The sequence below is a fragment of the Numida meleagris genome, chromosome 6 (assembly GCF_002078875.1).
Source record: "Numida meleagris isolate 19003 breed g44 Domestic line chromosome 6, NumMel1.0, whole genome shotgun sequence".
NCBI classification, from domain to species: Eukaryota; Metazoa; Chordata; class Aves; order Galliformes; family Numididae; genus Numida; species Numida meleagris.
In genome coordinates this window covers 46,924,193-46,939,099 of record NC_034414.1, presented here as the reverse complement: position 1 = coordinate 46,939,099, position 14,907 = coordinate 46,924,193, and the positions used below count along the sequence as shown (strand labels likewise).

Below are 14,907 nucleotides of genomic sequence, written 5' to 3'. Positions count from 1 at the left end.
TTATGAACAGTTGGAGCTTTCTAAGAAAGGTAATACAAAGGAGAATTGTTACACTTGCACATTAATTATGTGCCATTTCAAAATGAATTGTGCAGCTGTTATAAAGTTATTTATTAAGTGATCATGCTAATCTAAACAAAACCAAAACAAACTCAGTCTCCTTCTGGGCAACATGTTACTCTTGCATGAAGCTCCTCATGTAGAAACAAAGAAGCACTGTAAGAACCGAGCAGGATATTCCAATGTAGATCTTTTCTAGGAGAGAATGGTAAGGTTTTCTGAGGTCAATAGAACAGTTTTTAGATGATAAAAAACCCCACAGTTCTTTCAGTTGTGTTTACTATGAAAAAAAAAACACAAATACACAGCTACCAAGTTTCTCCTTCTGGTTGTTATGCTATGCCTAAAGATGCTCTGAAACAAACTGAATTAGCACCTCCAAAGGAGCATGTGTTAACATCTAAGGAAGGGCTACCACTGTCCCAACATATCACAGCTATCCTGTAGACTTCTGGAAGTACATTTAATGTCAAAGACCTTATTAAATACTATGCAGCTGATACACTATACTCTCCAATCATTTCAATTTGTACTGAACTCAAAAGACTCTTGAGCATAAATTTGAGATTAGCACAACCTGATTTAAGTCTGATCTGCTATTGATGGGAAAGTGATCTGTCAGCCGTGACTTCCTCTCCACTCATGCTCCCCCTTCTACTAGCTTGAATAGTTGTGCAGTTCCACCCCCCCCCTTTTTTTTTTTTTTTTTTTGGAAGTGAGTACCTGCCTCTGAGGCAGAGCACAAAGCCTGGAACAGTGAAACAACTGGCATTGTCATCTTCCTGAGAGAAGCAAGAAAACTGAAATGGAGATTTTTCTCTCTTCATCGTATTCTGAGATTTCTCAGAACACTATATTAACCTATGCTGTGTATGTTTACAGCTGGTTCCTCAGCTGTGATTTGAAATCAGCAAATATAATCAACAGTATTTTCATAAGTCTAAATTTTAATAAAAGCATGTGACTTTGTATTGTTTTAGAAAAATACAGGTATTTCTTTCACTTTGAGGAAGCAAAAATATCTACTTCATGTACATGTATGCGTAACAGAGTCAAGGTCGTGCAATCAATTTATCCATCCAATTAAGTGAGTGCAACTTTTACATAATGTAAGTTGCAATTAAAAATACGCATAATTATCTTGGGCATAATTTAATAAAGACTGAAGTAGTGGTTTTTTTTTTTTATGACAGCATTTATAGCTTGAAGGTGTAGATGAAAGTGTCATTTTCCAACACATATGATGCGATAGCTGGATCCTTTAGCATCCTATCTAGGCACCAGGACCATAAATGCATAAGATGCATAATCTGTTTACTTTAGATAATGTTTATAACCTGTTGTATTAGACAATGTTTAATTCAAAAGGTGAGTTGCTTGCCTCTACAGAGAAAAAAAGTCTGAGAAGTTAATATCACAAAGACTGAAAAAAAAATAATAATCCTTGAAGCTCACATTTAACAACATACGCTGCATAAAGAGACATTTAGAATTTGAGAATACTCTTGCTAATCAAAGACAGTTACAATAATGCACTTGAATTGTTTTTATAGATACATGCTAAGTTTATAAGCACTGAATTATTTCCAATCTAGATCTATTCTGCCCTCAAAATACGCACTAAATGTTTTGGAGGGGAGTTGTGTTGCTTTCTAAACTGACAGAATCACTCCAAAGAACAAAGTACAGTGTGTTCCCAAAATAATGTGAATAAATCAATCTTCCACCTTGATAACTCATTATTACCCTCGTATTTTGAGTACGACAGAAATGACAAGGCCTGGAAGCTTTAACACTAAGCAGTCAAAAATTAAGCCCAAGTAGCTAAATACAAAATAATACAATGCATACAACAATGTAAAAAGCCCTAGGGAAACCTATCAGAAAAGCCTTCAGAAAACAAACCACTGTACAGAATGTGTTCTAGTAAATATCCCTGTATCCAAACCAGATTCACATCAGACTAAGAACTTTACTATTGGCTTTATGCCACAAGGGGGTTAGTTCCAGTAAGACAACGAAGAGTAAGTACTCTCATTAAACATCAGCAACCATGGAAACAAAGACTACAGGTAAAAGTTGCTGTAGGGACAAAAACTGCCACCCCTGAGCTGCTTCTGGTCACTCTCCTGGCAGAGGTCATGATGTTCTGAAGAGTCAGTGGAGTTCAAGCATTCAGTCATTTCAGCACAAAGTTTGGCAGCTTGTCTTAATCTGCTGGTGGCCTTCTATGATAAGCTTTCATCTTGACACTGACATGGATGAGAAAAACATTGCTATTCTGCTCTCTCGGTTCTTCTCTAGGGCCAGCAATATCCAAAACACATTCAGAATACACCTTCTAGGTAATTCCACTTAGACCCACCAGAAAACACAAGGCACTCCAGTTAAAGCTCCGAAACCTAAACCCTAGATGCTAAGATGCATCTCCTTACATGAGGCACTTAAATCCATTAGATTTCATCAAAAATTCAAAAGTATTCCTGGCAACCTGGTCTAAAGAAGCCCAGTTTCTCAACCAGAATATTAAGGTTAATTGGGATTACAAGTGACGGTCCGATTTTCCAGCACATTTCTATTAATTTAAACTTGATCAGTCTATTTGAAGAATATTATGTAATTAAAATCAAGCACTATGAGCAACAACAATCTAAAGATACCACTCACCCATGCTTATATCATACTGAAGTTACTCTGGCCACCAAGAGAGCTCTTGAGCCTTTCATTTTGCTTGCACAACTGTTTCTGAACAGTTCTGATGAGCCAAATCAAGGAGCTCATTTGCTGAAGAGTATTCTGACTAAAAACAATCAGCTCTAGCTTGATCACCTTGTCAATCTACCTCATTTCATAGCTATCTGAAGATGAAAACTAATACAGCAGAAAAGAAGGGAGTCAGAAAGCAAAGCCACTCGCACCCTAACAATAAAAAAATTATACATATTACATATAATATTAAATCTATATATGAATATATTATAAATTACTTATATAGCAAACTTGTTAGGATGATCAGAATTGTAACTAGTACTCAGAACCAAACTACGATATGTAACAACAGAAAACCAATCAAAATGAAACCACATCCCTTTGAAAGGGATGTCTCAAACAGGATTAGTATGTCAAAGTACTCACCGTGTACTAAGTACATCTATAGACATGTGTTGGCAACCATGCTCATGACAAGGAGGTTGGAACCTGGTGATCTTTAAGGTCCCCTCTAACTTAAGCTGTTCTATGACTCATACTTAGAAGACAGTGAACAGATTGACAAAGTATATGATAAGACATTGTGGCTAGATACAGATAGGTGACATGAAGAAATGAAAGTAAAATTATGAGATGGATATGAATATGTACTGCACAGGCAAAACAAATAGCTTTATAAAGTATGACATTAATAAGTAAAAGAGCATGTCAGAAACTTTGTAGTATTACTGTCAAGTGAGAAATACCACCAGATGAAAAAAGTATGAACTGATGAAACTGGTAGGAGAGCTGGGAAAGAAATTTCTCATATACACAGCGCAAGAATCAAACATACAAACACACCAAAAAAAAAAAAAAAAAAAAAAAAAAAAGGAAGAATAGCGTGTGTGGTTTTTCAGGTACCAAAAACCTCAGAGAGCAAAAGACTAATTCTCTCCAAACTGGATGTCAGTGCACCTGTTTTCAGACTATACTATTCAGGATTCAGAAGCAGAGCTTTAGAGGGGGCATTGAGGGGAAGGATTTTCTACTAAAAATGCAACAGCTTATCTGAGTTTTAGGGTGATGAGTAGAGAGTAGAGGTGGGTTCTGGAGGGAAAGAAGGCTAGAAAATGAGAAAGAAGTGACTGGGTTTTTTTTGTTTGTTTGTTTAGAATGAAAGCCATTACAAAATGAGGGCTCTTTTTTCATTTGCACAGAAATTAGTTACTAAACATCAGCTTTGCTGTACTGTACAAAAGCTTTACTCAGTATCACTCAGCTCCATTGTGCTGAATGTGTACAAGCAACACTACTTTAAAGATACCCCCCCAGTAAATTAAAATTCTCCAACTAGAAGATTAAAGTTACATATATATGAGAAAATATTAAAACCAACGTGACACCATGTTAGCATTTCAATACTATCTGTAGATACTGGAGGTACAATATATACTTTCTGTTACTGTTCTTGCATTTTTTTTTTCTTTAAATGAAGGGACAACCTAAAGGAAGTCAAATAATGCATCTGCTTGAGAAAATGAGGCACAAAAAGTCCAAGCTGACATTACTGTTCAACGGGAACAGGCAGGGATACTGTGTTATAATAGATGAAAAATAGCAGACAAGCCAAAAATATATACCTTTGTGCATTACATAAAGGATACCATTTGCGTTTCAAGCAGCTTTTCAACTCTGCTTATACCCTACTTGGTGCAAGGAAAGTAACATAAAGCAAAAGCTTCCCTTGGATTAGTGTATTAACATACCTGGACAATCACAGCAAGTGATTGCTTTACAGAAAGCTTACCAAGCAGAGACGAAGCTACCTTTCAGCAATAAAGTCTATGCAGAGGCAAAAAATGAACATTTCATCACAAGGAAATGAATATTATGTCCCCAGAACAGCTGTTCATGTAGAGAGAAAGCAGGTGAAGATACCAAGAGAAGTTCAAGGCCAGGTTAAAAAGCAATTAGTAACATGAAAGATGTGACATAGAACCTTTCACCCTTTAACCAGGCAATGATCCAGTAATGACATACTCCTTGAAACATGATCTTTAATTGAGAAAAGAGCAAAAAAAGAACAAAGAAATTTGTGGCTACAGGGAGGGGAGTTGATTAGGGGAGTGGGAGGAAGCCAGCCTGCTGATTACTGTGAGGTACAAAATAAAATTGATGTGATTTTCTGCAATGATATGCACTGCATGCAAACTGTTTTCTCCGAATTTCCCTAGAGTCAACAGATTGCTTTCAGATTATTTTGATTACAGGAACTATTTGCAATACAAAAGTTTTTAAATCCAGTATTTAATAAAGTTTGGCATCAAAGGAAACTCACTACTAAGAGTAATACCAGCAGACAAAAATGCTTTCTTAAAAATAATGCCACACATCCCAGAAAGGGAAAACTAAGGCCTCAGGATTATGTACCCAAAACACTGAGGGCAGTAATAGACCAGAATAGCACTTAAAATAGCAGAATAAGCAAACTGAGAGGGAGCTGCAGCTGGTTCCCCAATTACCATGTATTGTGCAAAAACAAATACTCAAATCAAAATCCCTCAGAACATTTGTAATCTCAATGATGGCATGCAATTGCTGAAAGAGATCTATATTTTAGAATATCAGCATTTAAGTTGTCCAGTAACTGCAAATAAAATTATTTAAAGAACATGAAGAGGGAGGTAAAACAAAAAGCCACAGGGAAGCATTAACAGAGCATCTTCCACAGTATTGCATAAGGACTACAAAACTAATCTCTCAAGTTTTCTCTTCAGAAAGCCTACATGTATCCAAGCAGCTCTGTTATCAGCTTGTGTAACTGCTCATGCTTCAGAGTGAACACGAAGGCATTGAATAAAGGGCATTACAAGTGTTAACACTCAAGGTTCTTGCAAAACCAACTGCTGGGGAAAAGAAGATGAAGTACAACCCAGTGCTGGTGAAGGCCATACTAGAAACTCAAATTTTGGTATGCCTATACAGACATCCTAGGCTCTGCAACTTTAAAAAACACAACTACAGTACCTACGTTTACCTTGCTTAGACATGCAATGTAGCAGAAAGTAAAAGACAACTACAAGTCAGAAAAGAAAGAGAGTGAAGAATAAAAGCACTAAGAAAGCCATATGTAAGCACAAAGGTAAGTAATGTTTCACAGTAACGCTGCGGGAAATACCTGAGCAGGTAAAGAGCCCTTTCAATGTCATTGAGTTCTTCATCAACTGTCAATCGTTCTATTTCTTCTGGTGTCTATCAAGTGTGAAACAGAGATTATGAGTTCACAATGCCTTCCCATTGCCTCATTTTAATCCTCTTTTCACAATCCCCTCCTCCCCATACCCAGGGATGCTCCAGGAGTGATCTGAATGCTATCCCTTAGCCAACATCTCAAATTCAGTCCCATCGATCTTTCACTGGGGAAAGAGGGGCTGGAATCGAAGCACAGCCCTAAGTCAGACACCATCGCTACTCATCCCTAAAAAGAAAGTATAAACAAGCCACATGTACATTAACCTAAAAGCCAAAGTAAGCCCTTTTTTTTTTTCTTTTTCTTTTTTTTTATTTCCAGCATAGCAGTCTGATGATGAAAATATTAGAAACGTAGAATTCAAGACGTTTTATTCCAGAACGACTGAAAACAACCTCTGATACCCCAGTGCTGTAAAACAGACCGCCTATCCGGACAGCTGCCCACAAACACAACCAGCAACAATTTCACACCGACTGCAAAGCATCGTTCCTCGTCCGAGCACGTACCTTCAGACTCCTGCGCACCGGCCGCTCTATAATAGTTAGTTCCTGCAGGTCTTCTATGTACCCGAACAGATTGCTCTGCCCAAAATCCATGTCGCTGGAGCAGGGCACGGGGCGCATGGACGCGCCGCAGCCCCCGGCAGCCGCCGCTCCGCCCGCGGCTCACATCGCGCTGCTGGCACCGCGCAACGCCTCCTCCGCGCCCGCTGCTGCCGGGAGCTCGGCACACTGCGGCACGGCCACGCCGAGCTCCCGCCGCCAAACTTTGTGCGGCCGCTTCCCCGGTCGGGCAGGGAGCAGGGTGCGCTCCTCCCGGTACCCCGCGGGGGGCGGGGGGTTAGGAGCCAACTTTCTCCTTCTCGCCGCTGAGTGCCGGGCTGCGGATCCCGCCGCTCGCCGCCGGGGCACGGAGCGGAGCAGCCTCGCCGCGCAGCCCGGGTGCCGCCCCCCCGCCCCGGGGGGAGGGACGGTCGCCGTGGCGCAGTGACGCTCTCCGCCTCCGTCCCGCTCCGGCAGCGCAGCCCCCGAGACGCGCGCACCGCAGGCAGCGCGGGTGCGAGTGCTGCGCGTCGGGCCGGGGCAGCCCCGCACGTCGGCAGCCTCCGCAGCGGGGCCGCCCCAGCACCACGAGCCGGTCGCCGGGGCAACGCGGCGCTACAGCGGCCTCCGCGGGGCAAAACGGCTCCGAGGGCGGCGAGATCCGAGCGCGTTGCGGGAGCCGCCCCCTCGCGGCCCCTCAGCCCCGTTCCGCCGGCGCGGCTGTGGCTGCGCAGACCCGCCCACGGACGGCTACGGCCTCCTCGGGTGTTTCTGACCCGACCGTGCCGTCCCAAGTATCTCCCTCCCGCCCGGCCCGGTGCTTCGTGGCACCTCAGCACCGCACCCCAAACTATTTCAGAGCAAACTGACACAGAATGAAGCTGGAAACGTTGTGAATTTAGTGAAAAGCCCAAAGCAGGTTCCTCCCCCGATTAATGCTTTCAAACTCATTTCAATTAATAAATAACAGACAAACTTGGCAGTGACTTGTGATCCTCCAGCGAGGACATCGCTCCCGCTTCTAGCCTCGTGTTCTTCATCCTTACGGCCCTTTACCTCCCCTCTGGCATAGCGACTCTTTCTGAGGCACCTAGTCGCAGCTTGGCAGCTGTAGGATTTACTCTGCCTCACAGAGTACACTGGAGGTATGAGTATCTAAAAAAATGAAAAAGCAATTTTTTACCCTGAAAGTTGGACAAATAAAAAACATGGAAAACACTTTTTCTGATGAATTCGGTATGACAGCACCTTAGGGAGAAGACAGGACAGGAATCCACAACAGTGCTCAGCATTCATGTAGCCAGGTCGCTCTCTGGGCTTCAGGACAGTGGCAATTATCACAAGGAAAACAACAACTGGAGTAAATAAACAAACAACACCACAGTAAATATTTTATAAGAGTTTATTTGAGAGCTTAGCAACATTTCACTCCTACTTTGATACATGTGTATGACTCAGTAAGTTTGGTGGGTAAAGGTAATTCCAGAGTTTGGTAATGCTATATAGCCTATTGCTGAGAATTTGACTGATTTTAATTTTATGATCGGTATCCTAGCTTTTATTTAGCAGGAAATGAACACAGTGTGTTATCCCTCTGTGTACTGTATAGGCCAAACCCTGTGCTCATTTAAATCATTGGCATGGTAATAAATACATAAATAAAATTAAAAAGCATCGCCATTATTTCAAAATAATAACACCAAAACTGCCAGCAGAAAATAAACTGAAGTACAAATAAATAAATAAATAATGTTCTGTTATGTAATAGAAAGCCCAAACAGTCCGTGGTTGCAAGAATGGCAATGAAGCACATGAATCAGTTCTTTAAAAATCTCCTTTGCATAATGCTTGTAAACAGGGAAAGTGATCAGATAGGAAATGGAAAAGTTATGACTGAATTTAAGTTACCTGAAAGCAGTCAACTAGCTCCAGGAGAAGGAAAATAAAATATATATTTTTGAGAAGAGCTTTACAAAATGTTCTCAAATTCAGAGTCCTGGCACCCAAGACATCCAACATCTTCAAATCTCAATCAGGAAAACCCTTTTATAAGTACTTCCACAAATAGTTTCTGGTTATTTCACCTTGCTAATAGCTCTCATGAATCTTGAAGGTCTTATGAGACCAAAGAAGTTTGCTTTGTGCTCTTGAAATTAGAAACTTACTGCAGTCCTCAAGTCACACATTGGAAAAGTCAGTCTTAAAGAATGAAGTATGTTAAGGTTTACAACGAGGATGTTTTTTCCTATTATATTTTATATTAATTTTACAAGCCACAAAATAAGACTTTTTTTTTATATATATATATAAAAAGATGCAAATAACTCCCTCGATGCCTTTAAAAATCAGCACTTATAATTCAGTCCAGGCTACACTGTGCAGGCATGACTCCTGTAAATTTTAAAATCAGTAGGTATGTGAAATATTTTTGTAGTAGATATTTTTATAACACCTTGAAAATGCGAAAAACAGAACAAAACTAAAAGAAGTTTTCTGTTAATTAGATACCAGTCCAGAAGGAACATCACAGGAGGAATTAACTCGCCTGAATTCAATATAAACTTATTCCCTTTTGACACACGCATCTGCCAGATAGAAAAAGCTTGCACGTTTTGTTCCAAAACCACATATATGTAAGGTAATCCCCCCCAGCAGTAAATCTGCAGGCATACTCTTCCCAAGCGATCTGTCATTCTTGTCTGTGATGAAAGTCACATGACTTACCTCACGCTGTTGCTGCTTTCAGCACTTCACTTTCCCACTACTCTCTTCTTGCAAATAAAGCTCTACTTTCAGCTTCATTCTCAACCTTGTCATAGCTATTATAATGGTACGAAGAGCTATTTCATAGTGCTTTTGTGAAATCCAGAGTGAACTGGAACCCCATTTTATCACAGGAGCTGTGTAATCTTCTGAAAGTCAAAACAAGGCTGATTTTAAATAATCCTTCATTGACGGAGAAAATTGCAGAGCACCTGGGAAAATGACATGCATACCTAATGGAAGGAGAAAAATAGTGTTATTCGTGAGTTCTAAAGAAATAAACTATAAATGCAGTACGGATCACAAATGAAAAAATACAAGATGGAGAGGAGGACTTTGCTATCAGCACAGTCAGCCCATGGACTCTGGGTGAGGGGATTTGCCATGTTGCACAGATGTACAGTTTTCCTTTGCCGCCCAGCATCAGGTGCCCAGTTTCTAGAAACTGCTTTGAAAAGGCTGTGATTCTTTGCTTTACTTTAACAACTTCCCAGGAATTAACCTGTATATTGAATTATTCACAGAGAAATTGAAAATTCAGGAAGTCTCAACATGTATTGCAATGTCTGAGTCAGCTGGAATATAAAATAACTGGTTTGGAGGATGCAGAAAGACTTGCCAATAAATGCTTTCAGATAGTGTAAGCACTCCAGATTAAAAGCCAGAAATTTTTATGCAATGGCAAAACCAATAAAGGAGGCAAAAAATCTGTGGAATATATTTGGATTGATAAAAGCAAAAAAAAAAAAAACATTTTGGGTCAAAGTAAAATTAACAGTCTTTTCCTGTGTTGCTTTTTTTAGCTTAATGTTTTGATTTTTTTTTCCTTTACATACTTCTAATTTAGACTATGCTTTTAGCTGAATACTTCCTTTTGAAATTAAGAGTTTCCTTAAAGGCCAAAATTAAGTGAAATGTTTCATTCTGTCATTTCCCCCTTCTTTTCTGTTAATTTAACATCCCAGGAAATATCAATGCCCTTTCATACAGTACACTATGTAGATTATGCACAGTTCTGCTCAGGACTCAGCATCTAAACTGAGCATGCAGAAGTTTGATTCAGTCTGTTCACCAGCAACAAGAGACAGCCAGAGCTGCATCACCTGAAGCACACCATTCCCAAACAAGCAACATGTGACTGGAATGTTTTGGGGGTTTTTTATTGGTTTCTTTTCATAGTTCACCAAATACTTCAAAAATGCAGCTTTAATGTTTAATCTATTGCTTTAGCCTTGCAAAGGGAGGTTTCTAATTCCATTCTTTTTCCAGGTAAGAATGCATGCACGAACAGCTGTTCATCAGAAAACCTCCAAGTCAAGGCAAACCTGCAAGAACATTTATCTAAAAGAGCCACACACAAAAATCTGTGTCTGCTTCAGAACAATGTTTGGAACATAGCATACAAAGACTCAGCAGGAAAAAAAAAACATTATTTAGCATATTTTCCACTTTGTTGCTAAGAAACTGTTGCTTCATTTTCCTATTGCCATTTGCAGAAAAATTCTGATTGTTCATTTGCCACTTTGGTCAACTCATTTTAACAGCTATATAATTAAAAGGGGCATACAGGAAAACACTGGAAAGTACTCATTGTGTTGTCATTACCTGTAAAGTGCCCTCTCATATTCTGTCCAATTAAATAAAATAATAATAAATGTACGTACACAGAAAAGATCCATAAACTTGCTTTTATGTAATGTTTAATATTTGTAGCATTACAAGCTGCATTCTTCATCTCTTTCCTTAAGAACTAGTAATGTTCTCCTCCTACCATTCCTAATCTGCTAGCCACTGTCCAAAAACAGTTAGTTGCACCTTGCACAAAGACAGAAGAACAACAGAAAAAAAGACATTTCTGTTTCTCCTCATACTCTACAGGTATTTGTAGGATTTCTGATGTGAGTAGGCTCTACTAGCAAATTACTTGATAAGGTTTATTATTTTTTTATCTTAAAAAAATAGGGGTTTTTTGGTTGTTGTTTTGTTTGCCCAGGTTTACTCATTATTCATACACACAAGGCAGAATTTATTTACATTTTAGAAGTAAGAATAATAATGGCAAAAATCTCAACGATATCAGCACATCAGCAGGGAGTTCTTCTATACAATATTCTATCAGGAATTTTCTCAACCCTTTTCTGTGAGTAGGGAACTGGAAAACATCTCCGGAAGTACGAGTACACCTCTGGAGTACATCCTAACATGGATCAAATGATACTGAGCATGGTATAGGGGCTGGAGCTCAGTGTAGCCCTGACACATCCCCGTAGGCAGGAAGGATGCATGTCCCCCAGTTCAGGAGGTTAAGGAGTTTGCTTGTGTGGACACAGTGAAGCCACACCAGTTACCATAGCTCAATACAGATGGGCACTGTTACACTCCTAACAAAGAGAGCCAGTGAGTCTAGCTCCTTGCTATGACAACCATGAAGGAGATCTGCCATAAATATGTCAAGCGTTATATTAAAACTAACAACTTTTTGTCTTTGAGTAATCTTTATTCACTGGTTGCCATAGAAACTTCAGATTTCCTACCTAAAATTACTGTTGGCCAGTTTACTGAGTTTCTTTTTGTGCCAGTGTTATCCTGCACTTTAATTCATTCATTTTTTTCCTGGAATTTAAAGACTGTAGTCATACCTACTCAAATCCTAGGTTAAACTGAGCATTTAATCTTCACCTCTAGAACAGGCTCTCCATTCACCTCATCACCCTAACAGCCCTCTCTGCATCCGCTGCACTTTTACTTCATCTCTTCAGAATAAAGGGATCAGAACAATATCTAGTATTGCATAGAGGAATCTCAGAGAAGTCATACCTTCCATGAAGAACTGCACAGGAATTAGTTTAGCAAACCTATCACATTGGCAGGTCACAGTTATCTTGTAATCAGTTAATACACTAGGTCATTCTTGTCCACAATCATCTAAAACTAATTAGCTCCTGTCTTACTAGTCTAAATTCTGAGTATTAGCCTTGGCTGAATGGTGGTGCACTTCACAGGAGTGAAACCATCCCATATTCTGGTCCTCAAAGTCCTTTCAATCTAGCAGATATCTTAATTCCCTTCTGTATTAGTAACACTATGTCATCAGCAAATTTAATATTGTATCACAGTTATCAATGAAATAAGATTAGTCCCCAAGACTTAAGAAACTCCTCGAGTAAGCTCTCTACATCTGATAGGTTAATCTATCAATATACACACCAGTGTGCTCCCTCAAGTGAAATACATGTTTCATTCCCTCTGTAGCTTATTCTTTCCATCTCAAAATACTCATCTATTCCTTGTTATTAACCATTTTTCTTATAAAAATATTTTGATGGTGTCCAGATATATTAGATTAACTATATTTTTCTTTCCAGAAAACCATCTATCCTACCTCCTTTCTTCCCTCCCCAAAAAATAAAAGAGGTCAAGTAAAACAGCCTAATTTCACATTTCCACTTGGTTAAGCAATACAGAATTTTATTTCATTCCCTCTCTTCATTACTTCCTTTATTACTCTTTCCTTCAAAATACATTCTCAAGTACCTGTTGCATCTGATTGTACTTGCAACAACTGCAAATGTTTCCCTCATCTTAAATGAAGGCTCCTCTGCTATTCTTCAGTCACACAGAAAAATCTTCACCTTGATATCTGTACTTGAAAAACTCTTTCCTATTGTAACTACTGTTAAATGTGCCAGTGCTCTTAAAACTCATGACAGGAGATTATCTTGCTTTTTGTGAGTCCATCAGCTCAAGAAAAAGCACTATGTCTTTGGCAAAGCGAATTCTATACCAAAAAATATTTCAGGTAAGTAAGCAAATCACCTGCAAAGTTAAAAGCATGGAGGGAGGGAGAGAGAGAGAGAGAGAGAGGAAAATAAAAAGAAGAAAGAAAAAAGAAAAAAACACACCAATAAAGCACAGTGGTGCAGACAAAGGAGTATATGTTTTCAAATAAATAAACATAGGAAGTCATGGGAAAAAGGTTTCAGAATACTGTAGAAGACAGAAAGAAGAATCCAACCTAAAATTCTCCCCCAGTTCACAATTTATCTTTCAGAGCCATTATTTTTATGGTGCTATGTCTTACTGGATCTTATCAGTCCTAGAATGACATTCCAGAACTTTTAAATATGGGAACAAAGGCCTAGAGCACAAGAGAACCAAGATTTAACCTTCCCACTCCAGGACCAGGGAAACAGCATCATCTAACATTCCAGAGAAGACAGAAGAGCCAATTCCACAGCCTGCAAATCACAAGAGACTCCTAGGACCCCACAGGCCAGAGGCTATGCATCTGTCATGCAAAAAGAACCATAAGGTTACTATCAATACAAATCATGATATGGTGACGTTCTTTTATTACCTGCAGCGGCTAATAAGATCAGTAGTTAAGCAGATACTGATCTTCCTGCAAGAGAAAGAGAAAAATCAAAAATACACTAAGGCATTACAGATTTGATTAATAACTGAAAACCTACGCCAGTTGCTCACATGCAGATTCAGCCATACCTAGCCCTGAATTTGGCTATCATATCACTGATCCCAGAATGAAAGGTACCGGTCAAAAACATCTCTGGCTTGACCCACCCTAGGAGAAGTCTTGTATATTTTATAAAACATAAAAATATTAATTTACAAAACATGTAATATCTAATACATAACATTGCATTATGGAGAACAATCCATGGTCTCTGGGCTACTAATCTACAAAACTGTAAGTTTACAGTTGAGATGGACAGGATGATCTGCTGTCAGTTAAAGTTTTGTAAAAAAGACATCAAGCCTCTCTCTTGAACCCTCAAACATAATTAGCTTAAATCATTTGGATATTAATGATACAATAATCAAATATGTATGCACTGATATGAGTCCTACAAACACACAAGGGGCATGGTTCATAACTATTACTGATACTAGCTAGTATCTTCAATTAACAGTTTCCTGGTATTTATGTAACTGTTGATCTAAAGAAGTGTTAGGGTGAAAAGCAGATCTTCAGAAGCTTTGTTTGTCGCTGGCATTTTAACCAGCAGCTCACTCTGCACTGTAGGTAACAGAACTGTATTTACCAACTGTGTAACAGCTAAGTTTCCTGCAGGACACAAATATGCGTGTCTTGTAGAGAAAGCCTTGTCACTAAATACAAAAGCTGTGTCACTCTGAGGTTATAAAGACTCAGGAAGATTAATGTTACTGTAAAACTAAGCAAACATTTAGTTTCCCCAGTTATGCCTTTTCAAAACAATTCAGAACCTTAATGCCTCTTATACAACAAGTTGATACCATGGCAGTAAGGAGAGTTGCTACCTCTCACGTAGACACACCATTCTGAACCTCCACGCTCATTATAAATAGTAATCTGCCTTCTTTCAAATTAAGATTTAAGGACTGTAATTCTGTCCCTCTGCCTACAAATAGCACATAGAAATCAGTTGCACCTACAAACAGATTTATGAGGGAAAAAATCTCAAAAACTCCTACGCACTGTAAAGATGTGTCCGCAATTAAATTAAAAAGCATAATTCAACATAGTTTGGCAAGTCATTATTCTTTTAAATCTTTCTTTCAGGATAGAGGTACAAACTCTGAAACTATTTAAGGACA

The 14,907-nt window shown here is 39.1% G+C and overlaps 1 protein-coding gene across 6 annotated transcripts in view; it reads right to left on the bottom strand.

Annotated features, from left to right (window-relative positions):
• Positions 1 to 6,922, bottom strand: part of PPP4R4 (protein phosphatase 4 regulatory subunit 4) — a 59,580-nt gene extending 52,658 nt beyond the window's left edge. For 3 of the 6 annotated variants that reach the window (XR_002440199.1, XM_021401524.1, XM_021401525.1), the window contains exons 1-2: positions 6,511 to 6,921; positions 5,930 to 6,003 (exon numbers count right to left, since the gene is read on the bottom strand). Coding sequence is in view for 3 of the 6 variants with exons in the window: in XM_021401524.1 (XP_021257199.1) it covers positions 5,930 to 6,003; positions 6,511 to 6,627 (191 nt within the window). In the remaining 3 variants the exon portion in view is untranslated. Of the gene's footprint in view, positions 1 to 5,929; positions 6,004 to 6,510 lie in introns of all 6 variants that reach the window. The other 3 variants (XR_002440198.1, XM_021401528.1, XM_021401526.1) reach the window with 2 other exon arrangements.